The 19,234-nt window shown below is 41.0% G+C and overlaps 1 protein-coding gene across 7 annotated transcripts in view; it reads left to right on the top strand.

Moving 5' to 3' along the window:
• Positions 1–19,234, top strand: part of LOC144520528 (collagen alpha-1(XX) chain-like) — a 43,461-nt gene that overhangs the window by 18,473 nt on the left and 5,754 nt on the right. For 6 of the 7 annotated variants that reach the window (XM_078254289.1, XM_078254286.1, XM_078254292.1 and 3 more), the window contains 25 exons: positions 295–424; positions 1,554–1,699; positions 2,789–2,918; positions 3,229–3,368; positions 4,119–4,245; positions 4,443–4,582; positions 4,672–4,804; positions 7,036–7,181; positions 7,367–7,496; positions 8,390–8,506; positions 8,628–8,774; positions 9,044–9,100; positions 9,656–9,694; positions 9,797–9,935; positions 14,098–14,240; positions 15,450–15,559; positions 15,908–16,066; positions 16,215–16,292; positions 16,559–16,666; positions 16,749–16,802; positions 17,174–17,269; positions 17,422–17,475; positions 17,602–17,655; positions 17,897–17,950; positions 18,746–18,817. In XM_078254289.1, coding sequence (XP_078110415.1) covers positions 295–424; positions 1,554–1,699; positions 2,789–2,918; positions 3,229–3,368; positions 4,119–4,245; positions 4,443–4,582; positions 4,672–4,804; positions 7,036–7,181; positions 7,367–7,496; positions 8,390–8,506; positions 8,628–8,774; positions 9,044–9,100; positions 9,656–9,694; positions 9,797–9,935; positions 14,098–14,240; positions 15,450–15,559; positions 15,908–16,066; positions 16,215–16,292; positions 16,559–16,666; positions 16,749–16,802; positions 17,174–17,269; positions 17,422–17,475; positions 17,602–17,655; positions 17,897–17,950; positions 18,746–18,817 — 2,703 coding nt within the window. The remainder of the gene's footprint in view (positions 1–294; positions 425–1,553; positions 1,700–2,788; positions 2,919–3,228; positions 3,369–4,118; positions 4,246–4,442; positions 4,583–4,671; positions 4,805–7,035; positions 7,182–7,366; positions 7,497–8,389; positions 8,507–8,627; positions 8,775–9,043; positions 9,101–9,655; positions 9,695–9,796; positions 9,936–14,097; positions 14,241–15,449; positions 15,560–15,907; positions 16,067–16,214; positions 16,293–16,558; positions 16,667–16,748; positions 16,803–17,173; positions 17,270–17,421; positions 17,476–17,601; positions 17,656–17,896; positions 17,951–18,745; positions 18,818–19,234) is intronic. The other variant, XM_078254290.1, reaches the window with a different exon arrangement.

Here is a 19,234-nt window from a genome sequence, read left to right as displayed (position 1 = left end):
ACCTTACATGAATTATTACCACATTAGGTTTGAGACCTAAGCACAGTTCTATAAACAAAATAAGACATCATACTCCAAGTCTGGGAGAAATGTGCTTGGTTGCAACAGGAAAAACACTGTTCTTGCTAAAGCTGTCAGAGAGAGGACAGGGAGCAAAACAAATGTTGTTGTTGAAAATTGTGGGGTAATGTGTGGGATGAGAATAAAAAGTCACCTAAAAAGTAAAACATATTTTAAAGAATATTATAATGTCCAAATGTCTTTGTCTGATTTTAAGTGATGCTCTGTCTCTAGGTGGTATTGGCCGGCTCAGAGTCCACTGTGCTGCTGGAAGGCCTCTCCTCTCAGACACTGTACCACGTGTCCATCTTCCCTGTGTATGAAGACAATGTTGGCCTGGCACTCAGAGGAACTGTCACTACATGTAAGACTGACATCACTGCTAAATATTATATTGTTCATGAGTCCCGCATGTCACGTTTTGTTTGTCAGTGTATCAGTTGTACTTGGCTTTTCCTGGCATTTCTTTTGGTATGTAATTAGGACCGAAAGTTCTATTTACAACCATGAAAAGCAAGAATGCTAAGAAACCGTGTGTCTATCTGTCTGTCTGTCTGTCTGTCTCTCTGTCTGTCTATTAATCTCCTCTACTCTAGCCACAGCTACTTGCGTAACCCAGTGCAGAAATCATATGCCAAAATATTTAGACACCAACAATCATTTTACCACTTGCCAGCATATAAATATGTATTTATAGATTTTGATCATTAAAAGGAGGTGCAGACAGTTCATGAGCAATCAAAGTGGTTGCTTCAGGGTGTTGTGAATTTAATGTCCCAGTCCTATTTATAAATCATTATAGTGTTTTTATGCTTTAGCACGGGTGAAAGCCATGGCCAGAGGCCGTGGACAGATGGACGTCCAATTTCTTTGAATGCCTATATCTCAGGACCCCCTGTAGGAAATTTCATCCCATTTTGCCACTTGCATCCTCGTCTGTGACTCAGCAGGGCACAGATTCGGATTGTGCCTATGAATAGATTTGTACGGTTTAGCACAATGTATTGATGGCAGCAGGGCTTGACACTGATGCTGTGCTTCCATCAATCCCTCATTCACTGTGACTATGTGGTACTAAAAAAGTCAAACTTTACTAATATTAATCTTTTTTTTCCTCTAAAACTCCTCCATGGATTCTTCGAGAGAAATTATGCATTTCACTCTGTTCTTAGCATTTCCAAAATTACACTTAAGAAGGCCCAATTAGAGCACACCAAGTACAGTTCAAAAATAAGGTGGAGTATTTTATTATATTTAGCCCAGATATGCAGTGCCTTTACTGCTGACTTGTTACTGTTACTATTTTACCAGCAAACTGAATACACTGTCATCACTAAATCACAGAATGTACTCAACATACCCATCACCAGTTTACAGGCCTGTTTGTAAAACCATGTTTGTGTACCACAAACCAAGTTCTGACATCTCTCTACTCTCCTCATCCTTTAATTTCTTTATCTTTCTTTCTGTCTCTTCCTATTTCCTTTACTCAGTGCCCCTGGCCTTGCCTGCCGACCTGGAGGTGACTCCTGCCTCTTACAGCACGCTGCGAGTGAGTTGGGGTGCTGCGCCCGGTGCAACACAGTACATGGTCCTGTACTCAGCACTCAATCACGGAGAGCCTGATGACGCCAAGGAGGTGAGAGCTCTTTTATCTCTGTGCAGTGTGTGTGTGTGTGTGTGTGTGTGTGTGTGTGTGTGTGTGTGTGCGTGTGCGAAAGGCACATATTGTGGTATTACACGATTTATAATTACATGCAAATGAATACAAGCCAGCAATAAACAGGGTAATCAGCAGACAGAAAAGGCCATCTACAACAAGTAAGCAGGTAGGTGAAAACAAATGTACGAGGCAAATAAGAAGAATGCCCTGCTCACATGATATGTTTTCAGGACAAAGTGTTATTGTATTACTGTAATGTTAACTACCACTTTGCACCACATTAGAGTGCCCTAATGGCAACTTTCATATGACATATGGTTCAGATTTTACACATAGCCACTGTAAAGTGTAACTGAAGACAGGCACACGTTTTTTGTTTGGTTTGTAGCCTAGATATGTTGTTGATCACTAATATTAAGAAAATAAAAAAAAGAAAGAATACCTGCATATTGCTGTTGTGTTAATTCTTTTCTTTTTTTGATGTGGACAAAATTTCAATCACAAATGGCGTTCAACAGGTAGAGGTGAAAACAAGAACACGCCTGTATTTATACATTTATGGTGAAATGTCACATCATCATCTCCAAATACGATAATTAGTTAAATACTGTACGTTCAGGGTTTATCTGTTAAGGGTGACCACATCATTCTTCTCTTGAAAATCACATAAAACAAGTAAAATGAATTGCTTGTTGTTTTTTTATTACCTATATAACGGATTTCAAAAATAAAATCTTGTCTAGGCTACATAGTGATAGAGTATTCCCCTCAATTCCTCTTTCCTCACATCACGTCCTTGCATCGTCCCATCTTAGATGCAAGGAAAGAACCAACATATTAAGAAATAAAGATGAACATTTGCTGTTAAATCACTGCCTTCTGTACTTCTTTAATTCTTTTGTATGTAAGCACTCCTCTCAAAATACTCATATTATGATGTCATTTTACAGTAAAATTGGTACCAGACTGATTACTGTTCCACCGTCCACTAATGTGGGCAGAGACAGTCCTAATATTAACAAACCGCTAACTCCACATTTGCATTTTGTTTCTGTATTGCTGCAGGAGAAATTCAGTGCAGACCAGACCGTGGTGGAGCTGGCAGGGTTACTGCCGGCAACCGACTACTCTGTGACTCTATATGCCCTGTATGATGACGATCCCAGCGACCCTGTCACTGCTGTTGCCACCACATGTAAGACCTTCCCCAAACATTCTCATCCCTTATTTTTCACATCCCTTTCTCTATCCCCTTTACTTCCCGCTTTCTTATTTCCCGCTTTGTCATGTTTCTATCTGTTTATTCTTTCATCTTACTCCACATTTTTCTGAGATTCCCTTTTTCTACTATTGTTCCTTCTATTCATTTCTTACAGTTTATCCTTACTCACTATTCCCTCTTCCTACTCTATTATTAACATCTCTAGCACAGGAACTTTACAGTGGCACTGATAGAATAGATCACTCCAGTGCAAACATCATCTGCCTTTCGTCTCTCCCCACAGTCCCTCTCCCACAGCCGATGAGCGTTCACTTCCCGGTGGTCACCCACAGTATGCTGAGGGTAAGCTGGGTTCCCGGAGCCGTGGATGTCCCCAGCCACAGAATCACCTACAGCACCAACCACGGCAGTGACGTCAAGCAGGTAACTTTACCAAACCGGTGTCTCCAAAACCATCCCCAGAACTGAGATTGCATCTTTATTTTCAAAGAGAGACATACGTACAGTACAGTACGTGTGTGTGTATATATATATATATATATATATATATATATATATATATATATATATATATATATATATATATATATATACTATAATTATTTTGGGAAACTCTTATGTGGCTTTGAATAAGTCAAAAGTGCTTTCCATATTAATAAGAAGAAGAAATAAGAAAAGACCAGAAATGAAAAGGAAACATATATTACAGAGATAAACTAAACTTAAGTTAAAGTTAACTAAACTAAAATATTTTTCATGTCTGCTCCATAGGAGGAAATCCTCGCTCACCCGCCAGCAAAAGTCCTTAGACTGATTGATGCGATCGCGTCGCCGTCGTTTTATTCAGTGTGTTTAAATAACAAATGGCAATAGCATTAGCCTACCTCCTTACATTCTGAAGGTCAGAAGTCCATTATTGTTTCTGAAGGATAATAATAATAACAATCCACAAGGAGGTTGAAATATCCAATCACTTGGGCTTAGAATTTTATAATTAGTTGACTATGATCACGAATTTGAGTCAAAGCTGTTCACCTGAAAAGACTCACCACCAGTAAACCAAGACTAGTGCCAAGTGCTGGACCTAGGTCCATCTTTTTCAAAACAATGTTTGTACCGTCAATAAGATGCTGCAGCCACAGTGTCAGTCATTCAAATGAAATCTCTTTCCAGGTGGAGGTAACGGGACTGATCTCTGTGGTGGTGCAGAACCTCTCCTCTCTGTCTAGATATCTGGTTTCAGTCCAGTCTCTCTACCCACAAGGCCTGTCTGCAGCACTGACCAGTAACGTCACCACACGTAAGACACGCAGCCAAATATTTTGTGCTCAAAAGCATGATGTTATTTTTCCTTTTGATGTGTCAAAGCAGTTGTCTTGTGTAACAGCACAGCACCAGAGGGAAGAACATTGAATAACATATGAATGAAAAAAGATTAAATCAGGCTAAAGTCTCTCTTTTTTTTTTCTTTCCTGACACATTTTCCTTCTCTCCCAGTGAAGGTGCCGTCCCCATCAGACCTCAGGGTGACTAATTTCTCAGGCAGTGATATCACCGTTCGCTGGGAGGCGGCAGCTGATGATGTCGTCTCCTACCTCATCAAGTGGATCTCCCTCAGTGGAGGAGACCTGAGACAGGTGGGGATGGATGAACGGATGGGTGGAGTGTATAATGTGTTATAATGATTAATTAATATATGAATATAATGTTGCTCTGTTGGTTTTAGCTGAGGGTGAGTGGTGAGAGTGAAGGGGCGATCCTGGAGGGGGTGGAGGACGATAAGGAATACCAGATCTCTTTGTCTGCACTTTATCGAGATGGAGCTCAGAGCGAAGCCGTGGCCACACGCTATAGCACATGTGAGTCACACACTTTTACACATTTACACACCACACGCTAATAAGTGAAATACTACCAGCAGCACTGGAGAGTCACTAAAAATGAACTTGCAATGTTTGGTGGGTCCTCCAATGAACGGGGGAAAGATGAATGTCCAGGTTGTTTGGAATTTATAGAAAGAGAAGTGCTATATGAGCATTGATAATCTCCATGGCTGAACAGACAAAGTAAAGAGCACCACCTACACAACCTTTTAAGATAAAATGCCTGGTACTGAATACAGTGCCAAGTCCTGTGTTGAATATTGCAGTATTAGGTTAGATCAGTTTATTAGTTTATAATGTTGTGGACAGTCCCCTTTAATTAACTGTACAGTAAAAGGAGCAGCTTTAGCGTGTACAGCTAATTTCCAGCTGTAGTCCCCGGGCCAGTTGTCAAAAGGCATCCTATATTTTTTATGTGACATATTAACCCCTCAGTCCACTTTGAATCCTGACCATAGCTTGCAAGTAATCTGGTCCCTGTTCCGTAAGCACCTTGGTGGCACAAAAACTCAAGCAAGACTTGTATTTATTGAATTTTCTTTTAATATCGTCAGGTGGATTGTGGACTTTCCCGCAGTGTTGTGTCCTGTCCCCACTTCTGCAATGAGAGTACAGAGTATTACTCATAATGTAAAATGTTTTATTTATCATATATATATATATATATATATATACTGTATATATTTACATTAACTTGTAAGCAGCATTTTAATTATGTCAAATGGTTTGACAGGTGGAATTTTAGGCCAATTGTCTCCTCATTAGGGACTGTTTGTTATTTAATTAAGGGGCCACCGGAGGAGTTTTGTGGCCTCTAACCTAAAAAGACTTGACTCTCCCGTCGTCAGTAATAATTTTCCTATGACCCTCCAAAATGATTTGAAAAAGAGGCATGGATATACTTCAAATACTAAGTTCCTCCTCTAGTAAACTAGTATTCACATGAAATAAAACAATAAAACATTGAGACCATTCAGCAAAGGACACTGGGATATAACCAATTCAACACTGGTTGCTATGGACTCGTCACTAGGCTTCCTCAGTCATTGTATATTTTAGCACATAGGTAAAGCAGCCGAAGCTGAACATTATATTCCAAAACACATATGTTTATTTCTAAAGCAGATTTTAAGTTACATTGTAACAATTTAACAATTCGCCCTTATGAAATCCAATCACAGCACGGCTGTCTTGGAACGCAATAGACAGATGCTTAAATTCAACTAAAATGTAACAGTGAACAATCAGTGTTGGACCTACATTCTGTTGAGCTGCCTCTCCAAACGCAGAAACCAAGCGCAGTCACACCATAAAACGTTAAGACACGTTGAGAAAAAAGATCCGTATTTTGCTGTAATCCAATGACACAGGAAAAAAAGTAATCCACAGCGATCAGGAGATCCACAAAAAGGTAAATGACACGGTGTATCCAGCAAGGCCGATATGAGCATCACATTCACCAGCCAGCTCCAAACAGGTGAACGAGGCCTCTCCACTTCGCCGTTTAAACAAAGTGGAATAAACGTATACAAGTCCAAATCTACACAAAACCCGCAATCAATTAGTAAGCTGACATCACATTTATATACATGGCATTTAGGAAACCTTTATTGCAACGTTGGCACGGCAAGATGTCCAGATAGTGCAACAATAAGTTTAGTTTTTTGCGTCTTGCTGCTCCCATCGTCAGCCAGGTAATATTGTTTTTACTAAAGCAGTATATGAAATCAGATGTATTACCCACCACCATTTAGTTGTTTTGTGTTATTTAAGATATTTATAAAATATCTGGTCATGCCAGATGTAGTTATTCCACTCATTTTTTAAACAATGCAGTTACCTGTTTGAGCTACCAGGGGGCAGTGCTCCTCCTGCCCCCCCAGCAAACTCCGTGTATGCGGTCAGACCCATCTGCTAGGGGGCCGAGACTGAGAGCTACATGGATAAATATGCACCAAACAAGCCACTTTGAAATTTTGCTCTTTTCATGAATAAAAAACTTAAAAGGGCGGCCCCCCCGCCCAGACAAAAAAATGTTGGATGACCCTCTCCTCAACAAAGAATAAAAAGACATGACCCTCCCCTATTTTCCTCCAGTGGTCCATTCCATAAATACCGAACAGTCCCTTAGGGCAATATTTCTCAGTTGTCATCAAAAAAAGATTTCCTTGTAGCGAGTCTAAATATCTCTGCTTTTATCCCTGCAGTGTCTGGTGGAGGCCCATCCGGCATATCGGTCTCTGAGGAGACAGCGGTCAGCTTGGTGGTCAGCTGGGTGCCTCCCAACGCTCATGTCCTCCAGTATCGTGTGTCTTACACCGCACTGACTGCAGCTGAAACCCAGGACAGCACTGTGAGTGGGCTGTAATCGTCACCTCTTCAGCTGCTTTGCCCTTCATCCTGCTGGACAGTAAACCATAGGGCTTCTCAGGGGTCACAGAGAATTCCACAAACCGCAAATTAGCTATGTCACCGTGTCGACACATGGACCTTTTACTTGAAAGATTGACTTTGAAAGGTGTGTTTGTTGTCATACAGGTGGTGGTTCCAGGTGGTGAAAAGCAGGTGGTGCTCGAGTCTTTACAGCCAGATACACGTTACAGCATCCTGGTCACCGCTGAGTACCGCAACAGAGAAGGAGGCAGCGGTTCAGCTCAGGGCAAAACCAGTGAGTCAAACATACTGAAAAACTAGACTATATTTGAACCTGTGGCAAGTATCACTTTTTGTGTTCCCTTAGTAGACAGTGGGAAAACAGAGTCTTCATACAGTACATCTAGTGTAAATACACTGATGTGACATATAAATAAAAAACAACATAAATTGCTTCAATAATTTTTATTTTTTTTAAGATTATTTTTTTGGGTATTTTTAGGCCTTTATTGACAGGACAGCTGAAGAAATGGAAGGGGAGAGATAGGGGGGGAATGACATGCAGCAAAGGGCCGCAGGTCGGACTCGAACCCAGGCCCGCTGCGTCTAGGAGTAAACCTCTATATATGGGCAACCGCTCTACCAACTGAGCAATCCGGCCACCTGCTTCAATAAATATTTAGATGCATGTATTCCACTCAAGAATAAACTAAAAGAAACCTCCAACACTAGGATTCTGTTAGGTCATTATTAATATGCTACAGTCCATAAGATGAAAACTGCTACTCATCTCTGCTTGAGGCTAGCGGCTACTAACATAACACACCCAAATCTTAGACTGAACTGTTGGTGGGCGTGTTGTCCTTTGGAGGCCTGCTATTGACTGATTCAATGCTTGAAGGAGGGCATTGTGGAAAGGCATACTTTTGGTCCTTACTTTGCAACACCTTCATTGTTTTTGTTTGATCAAATCTCCACTTTTTACTGTGATTCTTTCTTACTCATAAGTCAAAGTTTCGCACCATTCTTAAGACCATTTCTTAGAGGTTTCATACATACCGGCAGCCGTGGTGAATATCCTAACTCAAATGTGAAATTAGGTTGTTCACCTCTGGCTGTTCTGTATGCCTTTCTGTTTATCAGCCTTCCATTTTACCTATCTGTCTGTCTCTCTCTCCCTCCCTCCAGCCAGTCTGCGAGTAAGTAGCGTGAGTGTGGTCAGGTCAGACCACTCCAGTATCTGTGTGTCTTGGAGACCTGTGTCTACTGTCGATGGATATCGTATTGTCATCCAGTCCGTCAAAGGTAATTGTAAAATCTATAGTAACTGACAACTCTGAGTACATAAAGCTGTCTCAGAAGCCACATTAACCACTGTTGATTTTACCCATTGGTGTGTAAATGTATATGTGTGCCTTGTGTGTAGACAAGCAAACAAAGGAAGAAACTGTCGACGAGTCCAGCAGCAGTCACTGTTTCACTGATCTGGAACCAGAGACTCTGTATCGCATCAGTGTGCACTCGCTGCTCAGCTCAGCAGAGGGCGCTGCCGTCTCCATTCTCCATCCAACAGGTCTGACCTGATCACAGTTACTCCCACAGTATGTTAGATGTTGAAGTTGGCTTACCACAAAGTCTAACATCTGCATACTATAAATTCCTTCTTAAAATAAATAAACATAAAAGGCAGGAATACATTATTTCTAGGCTGCTTCTCTACGAAAAGTAATCAAATCACTTTAGTTGGGAAAGTCATTTTAAGTATAGATTGATACATACATTACATGACAAAAAAAACGTAATGTTTGTTGTCATGACTGGATGTACCTGTTCCTTTTACAGCCACGGCTCCTGCCAGAATTCCCATCCATCCCCGGATGTACCCTATCCACAACGAAGGTGACCCTTGATCATATGGCAATTATATTCTCCCGTAGAAATATATCTGTTTAGCACATTTTTATTATTTCTTGGGGGCGTCATTTTAGTTCAAACTGAGCAGATGTGTTATATTCTTGATTCCACAAATGACTCCAGCAGGTCCCCAGAAAACTGAGGACTACTTGAGTTTTTGTATTTCTTTCATCCTCTAGACATTAATGCAATGAAAGAGTGTAAACGTGAATCAGCATTAGGGGATAAACAAGGTTATAAATAAGCAATAATGCATTTCACTCTTGTGCAACAAAGTGTTTTTTATAATTAGTTTCCCACTCCTTATAACTTTAAAAGATTATCCTGGAAAAACCCTTTTTTACCTGTTCTTAAGTCATAAACACAGGGCAGAAAACAAATTAGATAAGATCACCAGAATTATTTTTTTTTCTCACTTGCGTCTCCGGGCTTCCATATAGAGCCCATAGTGAGACCAATTTTTGTTCTTGACTGAAAAAGTTTAAAAGAAATCCCTCTGCCTTGCTCATAATGATTCAACACTGCCCTGTTGTGTTGCAGTCTGCCCTGAAGTCACCATCAGAAACAGCATTGTTAAAGGTAAGACAAGCTGTCCTCACACAAAACTGCGAACTAAAAGGCTCATTTTGAATAACTGAAACATCACCTCATTTTGTTTCTGTCAAATGGTTGCCGTTTCAGGATTTGACATGATGGAAGCATTTGGTCTGACTAAGAATGCTCACTCGTCTGTGGAGGGCGTGGCAGCCGAGCCTTTTGTCTTCAACACTCTCCCCACCTTCACTCTGTACAGAGACGTCCAACTGACACAGAGCACCAAGTGAGATCATCTCTTTTACTGCTTTTAATTCGCCTTCTGCTTCTTTTGTTCTTTTTGCTTGTATTTTACACCTATATCCATAAATACAGCCCCAGAAAGAGAAAATAGAAAAAGGTATATATTTTTATTTATATTATATAATTACTTGCACTCCATGTAGCCATATAGCTGGTGATAAGGACTGCAGCAGTCTTGAAATAAAGTACTTGAAAGCACTACTTGAGTAAAAGTACAAGTATCTTTGGTAGAAGTTAAAGGTCCTATGACATGCTGCTTTTTGAATGCTTTTATATAGGCCTTAGTGGTCCCCTAATACTGTATCTGAAGTCTCTTTTATATAGGCCTTAGTGGTCCCCTAATACTGTATCTGAAGTCTCTTTTATATAGGCCTTAGTGGTCCCCTAATACTGTATCTGAAGTCTCTTTTATATAGACCTTAGTGGTCCCCCTAATACTGTATCTGAAGTCTCTTTTATATAGGCCTTAGTGGTCCCCTAATACTGTATCTGAAGTCTCTTTTATATAGGCCTTAGTGGTCCCCTAATACTGTATCTGAAGTCTCTTTTATATAGGCCTTAGTGGACCCCTAATACTGTATCTGAAGTCTCTTTTATATAGGTCTTAGTGGACCCCTAATACTGTATCTGAAGTCTCTTTTATATAGGCCTTAGTGGTCCCCTGATACTGTATCTGAAGTCTCTTTTATATAGGCCTTAGTGGTCCCCTAATACTGTATCTGAAGTCTCTTTTATATAGGCCTTAGTGGTCCCCTAATACTGTATCTGAAGTCTCTTTTATATAGAGCCTTAGTGGTCCCCCTAATACTGTATCTGAAGTCTCTTTTATATAGGCCTTAGTGGTCCCCTAATACTGTATCTGAAGTCTCTTTTATATAGGCCTTAGTGGTCCCCCTAATACTGTATCTGAAGTCTCTTTTATATAGGCCTTAGTGGTCCCCTAATACTGTATCTGAAGTCTCTTTTATATAGGCCTTAGTGGTCCCCTAATACTGTATCTGAAGTCTCTTTTATATAGGCCTTAGTGGTCCCCCTAATACTGTATCTGAAGTCTCTTTTATATAGGCCTTAGTGGTCCCCTGATACTGTATCTGAAGTCTCTTTTATATAGGCCTTAGTGGTCCCCTAATACTGTATCTGAAGTCTCTTTTATATAGGCCTTAGTGGACCCCTAATACTGTATCTGAAGTCTCTTTTATATAGGTCTTAGTGGACCCCTAATACTGTATCTGAAGTCTCTTTTATATAGGCCTTAGTGGTCCCCTAATACTGTATCTGAAGTCTCTTTTATATAGGCCTTAGTGGTCCCCTAATACTGTATCTGAAGTCTCTTTTATATAGGCCTTAGTGGTCCCCTAATACTGTATCTGAAGTCTCTTTTATATAGGCCTTAGTGGTCCCCTAATACTGTATCTGAAGTCTCTTTTATATAGGCCTTAGTGGTCCCCTAATACTGTATCTGAAGTCTCTTTTATATAGGCCTTAGTGGACCCCTAATACTGTATCTGAAGTCTCTTTTATATAGGCCTTAGTGGTCCCCTGATACTGTATCTGAAGTATCTTTTATATAGGCCTTAGTGGACCCCTAATACTGTATCTGAAGTCTCTTTTATATAGGCCTTAGTGGACCCCTAATACTGTATCTGAAGTCTCTTTTATATAGGCCTTAGTGGACCCCTAATACTGTATCTGAAGTCTCTTTTATATAGGCCTTAGTGGTCCCCTAATACTGTATCTGAAGTATCTTTTATATAGGCCTTAGTGGTCCCCTAATACTGTATCTGAAGTCTCTTTCATATAGGCCTTAGTGGTCCCCTAATACTGTATCTGAAGACTCTTTCCCGAAATTCAGCCTTGGTGCAGAATTACAGCCACGAGCCAGTCCCAAAATGAGCTTTACTTAGTATGTGCCATTTCTGTGTCTGTAGCTTTAAATGCTATTGAGGAGGAGAGAGGCGGGGCAAGGCGGAGGTTGGAGGTGTGGCCTTGACCAACTGCCATGCTTCGCTTGTTTTCAAGCCATGATGTCTTTCTCTTTCTCATGGGTGGGCCAAATTCTCTGGGTGGGCTAAGCAGAGAAAGGGGAGGTAACCTTCCGCCTTATGATGTCATTCCAGATCGGCCCATATGAGCTTTCATTTTCTCAAAGGCAGAGCAAGATACCCAGAGCTTGGTTTACATCTATCGCCATTTCTAGCCACTGGGGGACCATAGGCAGGCTGGGGGAACTCATATTAATGTTAGAAAACCTCATAAAGTGAAATTTTCATGCCATGGGACCTTTAAAGTCACCTTTAGAATACTACTTGAGTAAAAGTCTTAAAGAATCTGATATTTATGTACTTAAGTATCAAAAGTAAATTTACTTAATTATTAGAAGTACATGTAAAAGTAAGAAATAACTTGATTATGAACTTTATTGTGGTTCCCAAGTTAAAGGACCAAACACTGCATATTTTGAGAATTGACATCAGCAAAGAGAAAAACAGAAACCGAATTTTCTTTTTTTTTTCTGAGGAAGAATCTTTCACTCCAATACACAAAATCATTCCTCGCAAATACCGCCAAAGTGTTTTACGTTATCTTTACCACCACCCCATTCACCAAACCTGCTGTTTCGCAGTCTAGCAAATTTCTTCAGATTTGATTTTGTAGTAACGAGTAATGAAGATGCTTATGAGAAATGTATCAGAGTAAAAAGAAACATTTTATTTAGGAAATGTAGTGGAGTAAAAGTAAAAGTTTCCAGAAATATAAATGACAAAGTAAAGTACAGATATGTGAAAAGTCTACTTAAGTACAGTAATTAAGTATTTGTATATACATTACAACACTGGACTGCAGTGCAAGGAACCTCCCCTTCAATACAGACTTCAATACCTTCTCTGTGGTGTTTGTTCAGCTGTATCCATCTATGTTCAAAATGTTGGTCATGCTATATGCGTACTACAAAGTTGAATAAACAATCCTTTGTGGTTAAATGACAACTTCCAAATGAGCAATCAAACCCCAATCCGCTGAAGAGTCAATACTGCACACCAAATTCATCTGAGAGAGGTTGCTTTTTACAACGTGAAAAGAGAGAGATGCCAGGAAGAGACGTGAAGAGGAATTGTATTTACCAAATGGAACATCCTTTTGAGGAAATGTCAGTTACTTAGGGAATCATTAAGTGAGTTAAAGGTGCTCTAAGCGATGTTGGGTGACTGCACTTCTTGTTGACGTTCAAAGTATTTTCAAACAAAACGAGACTAGCTCGCCCTTCCCTCCTCCTCATCCCGTCCCCTCTCCCTCCCTTCCGTGCTTCCGCGCACTAACCCCCCAACCCCCACACCCAAATCCTTCTTGTCGGTTATTGGCTGGAACGCTGGAAGACTGTTTGTTATGTTTCGTGGTGCAGGTTGGCACAGTTTGTTTTTGTTGGAGTTTGTGGAGCCTGGGCTGTCTACAGAGACCGCGTTTTTTACACTGTGTTCAGGGGACAGGCAGCTAGCGGATAGTGAGGAGATGTGACAAAAAATGTTGTAGCCTAAAAAATGCTTGACATCGCTTCGAGCACCATTTTAAGAATAATACCTGATAACTGCTACTTTAATACTTATTATAGATGTATTGTGGCATCAAGGCATCACAGAAAGTGACTTTAATTACAATTAAAAAGTGTTTATTACTGAAATAAGATCATTTGTGTAAAGTAGCAATAAAGCTTAGCTGGATATGGGACTGATAATCGCCGACTGTGCCATTGTAGAGGAAAAATATTTGATCCTCGGGATGCTCTTGAAATGCAGCATAGAAAATAAAAATGAAAAGAAAGGCCCTTAGCTATTGAAGAGAAAGTAGACTAAGTTGCAAAGAGTGTTTTTATGATTCATTCAGATTACACACACACCTAATGATGATGAGTAAAAATGAAAGACAATAGAGCTTCTGCATCAACCTGGCTGCTGCTTTTGCTGTCCCATCAGATCAGCTGACCAAATATTAAACAGCACATGAGTGCAATGACCTTAGAGTTCAAACTTTTCCACCACGCACCTCTCTCTCTGTCATAATGCAGCAATAGCAAACATGTTTACTGTATCTTTCAAGGAAAAGGAATGGAGCAGGTCCCCTTTAACTTTTATTTACCTCTGTCCTTCCAGGTTTATCCACCCTGCCGGTTTCTCTCCAGAACACACCATCAGCATCACCTTCCGTGTGTTGCAGGAAACACCCAGGGAGCCCTTCGCTCTCTGGCAGCTCACTGACAATGACTTCCAGCCCAAGATGGGAGTGGTGCTCGACCGTGAGTTACATTTCTGCATCTCTCCATCTCCCAAGCAACTTCGTTACCCCTTCTCGTATTCATCTCATATTTTGTCATCAGGGCCTACATATACTGGACCAACTCTCATGATGAGTTAAGAGCAGCAAAATGAACATCAACTCTGAAGTCACATTTTAACATCTTCTTAGAGACCGGCTTTTTTGATGTGTTTTGAGTATGGTTTATGGATTTATTTAGAGCTTAAACAATTAATTGTTCAATTGATTAGCAATCAACAGAAAAGAAATCGGCATCCACTTTGATAATAATTGTTTAAAGGAGTGAGCATGGCTTACTGTTTGTGAACACAGAGAGTTCAAAGTTGGCCCGTCAGAATGAGAGCGAGATAGCGAGAAGTGGTGGTCGAGCAAGCTAGAGAGTGAATGAAGGGAGGGAGAGGAGAGAGAGCGCTGAACAAAGCAGTGAATCAGAGGAATAAAACGTTATTTTCTGATTGTTTCATGGCGTTCACGTCCTAAAGCACAAATAAACACACACACCTCCGCGGGAAGATGCAGCATTGCCGGATTTTGTGCTTACGCAGAGCTTCATCCTGTCCTGTGTTTGTCTGTGTCAGTTAAACTTGTGCGTTGATATGAGACGCTGAGGGGCGTGACAAAGCGGCGGTTGGGAAAGGGAACGGACTGCACAACCTGCGCGCTGTTATTGGCTGGAGGTTACACACCCACGGTAGCCCCAAAGGCTCTTCGTTATGCGCCCCGCACACAGCAAAATAAGAAGAAAAGAGAGAATCCAGGCAGAGGGCAGTGTCTCTGCAGATACAGACATCAGCACTCACGTCTAGCGGGTCAAAAGTGATAATGGAGAGGGAAGGATTACCTTTGTATTAGTCAATACATTGTTTTTTAGGATAACAGTGCATATTATAGTCTTTTTTGAAGCAGCATTACTAAATGTTCCCTAATTCCAGCTTCTAGATTTAATTGATTTTCTGGTTTTCTTTGTAAATGTACCAATTACCTGAATGTCTAAGCCCTTAATCTAATTAAAAAATAGGGTCAATAGTGTGAAACCCCGCTAGAGGCTATGCCTTTTTCTTACACCCAGCCAGATCCAACACCTTGCAGCAGACTTTGCCTTCTTAAGAGCCCCAGGGTTTTGGCAGTACACAATGTAAGTTAGAAGTTGATTACTAAAAATCTGCCTCTATTTTTGTGCTTTGCACAGCTATCACCAAGCATCTGGTGTACTTCAGTCTGGACTACAGGGGAGAAGTGCAGGAACTGACCTTTGACCAGTCGCAGGTCTACAGACTGTTCTATGGCAGTTTTCACAAGGTGAGATAATAAACACTGAGCAAGTCTCACTGTCATTTAGCAAAAAATTAAACATTGATGTCATGTTTGAATATCCTTATTGCCATCTAGCTACCGTGACACCTTTGTGTAATCCAATAAAACAGAAATGTCAACACGTAATAATATGAGCATGATGGAAAGGTGAAAGAGATGGTTGGAAATAGACTTCACATCAGTATAATCTCAGGACTGTAGCAGCTGTAACTCAATAAAGACCAGCAGCAGAGTAAGAAAGGGTAATAGTGGAAGACGTGAGGCAAAGATACTGTGTGAGACTCTGCAACTTGGCTTAATATGACAAAAATGATTATTGATTGGGATTGGCAGGTTCACCTGTCTGTCAGCCAGGTGAGTGTGTCCCTGTCTGTGGACTGCCAGCGTGTGGGTGAGAGGCCTGCACGCCCTCTAGGCAACCTGCCGACTGACGGCTTTGAGATGCTGGGAAAACTGGTGAAGACCAGAGGACCCAGTAGTGGATCAGCACCGGTACTTTTTTACTCTTTTCCATTTATTTTATTTTTATCCAGGCCTGTTGTGTCAGTACATTACACAACCTCAACATATATATATATTTTTTAAAACTGTCTTCTTCTGTCCTGTGCTCAACCTGTATCCTATGTTCATCATTATTCAGTTCCAGCTGCAGTCCTTTGAGATCGTCTGTAACACTACGTGGGCTTTAGAGGATACCTGCTGTGACCTGCCTGGAGTGGTTAGTCCGTTACTAATTATATTACCTTTATTCAGCTCTATCTTGGTATTTAATTGGCATAATGTGAGTTCATGCTGTGTTTGAACCAATTTATGAAGTGCAATTAGCTGAGTGCTTAGAGTAAAAGGTTTGCGCTGTGCAGCCCATTGTGAAATGAAAAACTGTACAAAATTTGATATTTATATCTTACACACACATGTTGCTTTCATTACTCTGTGTGTGTGTGTCTGTGTGTCTGTGTGTCTGTGTGTGTGTGTGTGTGTCAGAGAGATGAGGAGAGCTGTCCTGCCCCGGCGTACACCTGTACCTGTTCCTCTGACATCCCCGGAGCTCCCGGTTCCCCTGGACCAACCGTATGTCACCATGAGATCTCAGTTAGGTCTAGAATATTAACTGACGCTGACTCATTATTTGTGTGATCCAGTTGATGTTCAATTATTTATTTATTTTTCCCAGGGAAAGCCAGGTCCTCGTGGGGAGAAAGGCGATAAGGGAGAGCAAGGCCAAAAGGTGAGATGAAAATAATTCTTCTTCTTAAGTTGCATTTGAGTTTAAGCCCCCTTCAGAAACTAGAGCATTGCAGGGCATTGGTTTCCTGCAGGTGCAAAGCCAGTGCTAGGAAAAACACAGTTTTTGTGCAATTCTCCAACCAATAATATCACCTACATGAGTGTAATCTGGTGATCCGAAGTTCCACAGAAATGTCAATATTGATGTTCTGTTTGGTGAGTGAGTTTCCCACAACCACGTGTAGAATGTCGGATCTTTTCTGTGCAGTTGATGAAACACCTGTAGTTGTCACAGAGCAGCAGGACTGATCTGTGTGTTTGTTCTACAGAGTCTAATTTGAGAGAGGGGCTGTGTGTAATTTTGTGTTTCAGGGGGAGGTGGGTCCTCCAGGAAAGCCTGGATTTGAGGGAGGTCTTGGACCCCTGGGCAGCACAGGACCCCGAGGCATGGCCGTGCAGGGTAAAGTGGTGAGTAATCTTCTTAGCTTTAAATACGTACTTGTGTATGTATAGTGGTATTCACCATGTACGCATCTTGCTAAACTGTTTTGTAATAACTTATGAAACTAGTATGTTGTATAATATGTACTTGTCTTGTGTTTTCATATTTTCCCTTTTAGGGTCCACCTGGTCCAAGAGGGGAAAGGGGAGATCCTGGGCGTCCAGGGGTCCAGGTGAGTCTAAACTCAAGTCAACCCAAAAACCCTTTTAATCTTCTTCCCTGTATTTTTGTCTACAACCCCACTCATCTGCCTCTCATTGCGCTCTCTCTCCAACCTCGCTGTTGTCTTTCTCTGCAGGGTTTACCAGGACCTCCAGGTCCAAAGGGGGAAGAGGGGATTCCAGGCCCCAAGGTGAGCTGCTTGTTCCCAGAACAGTACATGTCAGCAGTTCTTCATACAGTTTAGCTGAAGCAGTAAATTACTTTAAGCATTAATGCCTGTATTGGTCCTGTTTGTGCATGTGTGTGTATTCGGGCCTGTGTGTAATGTGTAATAACACAGCAGAGTGAAAAAGAAAATGTGATTTTCCCCACTGGGAATCAATCAAGTGTGTCTTCTTCTTCTTCTCATCTCCATGCAATGTGTTTCACAGGGCATTAGGGGGCTCGAAGGTAACATTGGTGGACCAGGCCTTACTGGACCCAGGGTAAGATTGGATTTCATTTTTAGAGCCATTGTATGTAGAATTTTATGCCACATTTAGGACAAATAAAACCCATTTTGGTCCATGACATGAATATAAATACTAATATCTTAATGTCTATGACTTCTACTGTGTATATGTGTTGTCCTAATGAATCCTAATGTTTTTTGTGACCTTTTGTCTTGTGCCACCATCTGTGCACAGTTTACTCTTACACACATAAAATATCAAGATCTAATAGGCTGAACCATTCCGTGATGGACACATTTTAAGCTTTCCTCTAGCACCACCCTCAGGCCCAAACCCCGTATGAGTTAACACACAAGACTTCCAGAGTAAGATCCAGATCGGCATGCAATAAACAATTTTACTCTAAACTTTGCATTTAGCACCTCTGCTGGTCAGGCTCTAATAATAGTTGATATCTTGTTCATCATTTGTAGGTAGCAAATATATTCTGACATGTAAAGTCTGTATTATCACCCTAGTTCTATTAGTGTTTATAGCAAAGATTCCACTTTCTGACCTGCAGTGTTTCCATGTACCTGTACTGTATGCCTCACAACTGAATTTATTATTTACTGGTGGCTGACACCCGGGGGTTAGGGTAGAAAATATCAAGTTATCGTGTGCTTATTAGAGCCAATCAGGTCAGACAGCAGTGGTTCACCAGGTAATGCAACATGATGTGCTTTATATCACAGTATGGCATTTCAGAGATCAGGAACCGGCATCTATGACTGTATGTCATGTTTTGTCGTTTGTCTGCTGTTCTACACATCTTTTTGTATTTTACAGGGTTTCCAAGGAATGCCAGGACACCCAGGACCTATAGGAGAACGGGGCTACTCAGGACCTGTGGGACCTACGGTAAGTCGAGAAGGACAAGTAGTGTCATCAGCCATGTGCAATGTCTTCACATTTTGTTACGTATTATGCATAGAGAAGCTCAAATGTGATGCATAGTTGAATATGGGATAATGACAAGGACAAAATGTCGATTCATAAATGATAAATTGATGGCAGCTGAATGTGTCGGGCTGACACAGGAGAGAGATCTTACTGCTTTAGATGGTTCAGTGTCGGGCGGCCTCTGTGGTTATTTTAAAACAGTCTGATGCTGCTTGCACAAAATGTAGCCACTGGATCTGTCATGCGTAGTTGTGGCTTGACAGTTAGAGACTGCAGATGGAACTGTTTCTTGGTTTTATGGCAGAGGCCTGGAACCAAGGAGTGCTTGTGTAGTTGGACTCCTAATGGAAAAGAGTTGTGTGTTATCAGATGTCC

This window comes from Sander vitreus, chromosome 7, assembly GCF_031162955.1.
Source record: "Sander vitreus isolate 19-12246 chromosome 7, sanVit1, whole genome shotgun sequence".
NCBI classification, from domain to species: Eukaryota; Metazoa; Chordata; class Actinopteri; order Perciformes; family Percidae; genus Sander; species Sander vitreus.
This window is presented reverse-complemented; position numbering and strand designations above follow the sequence as displayed.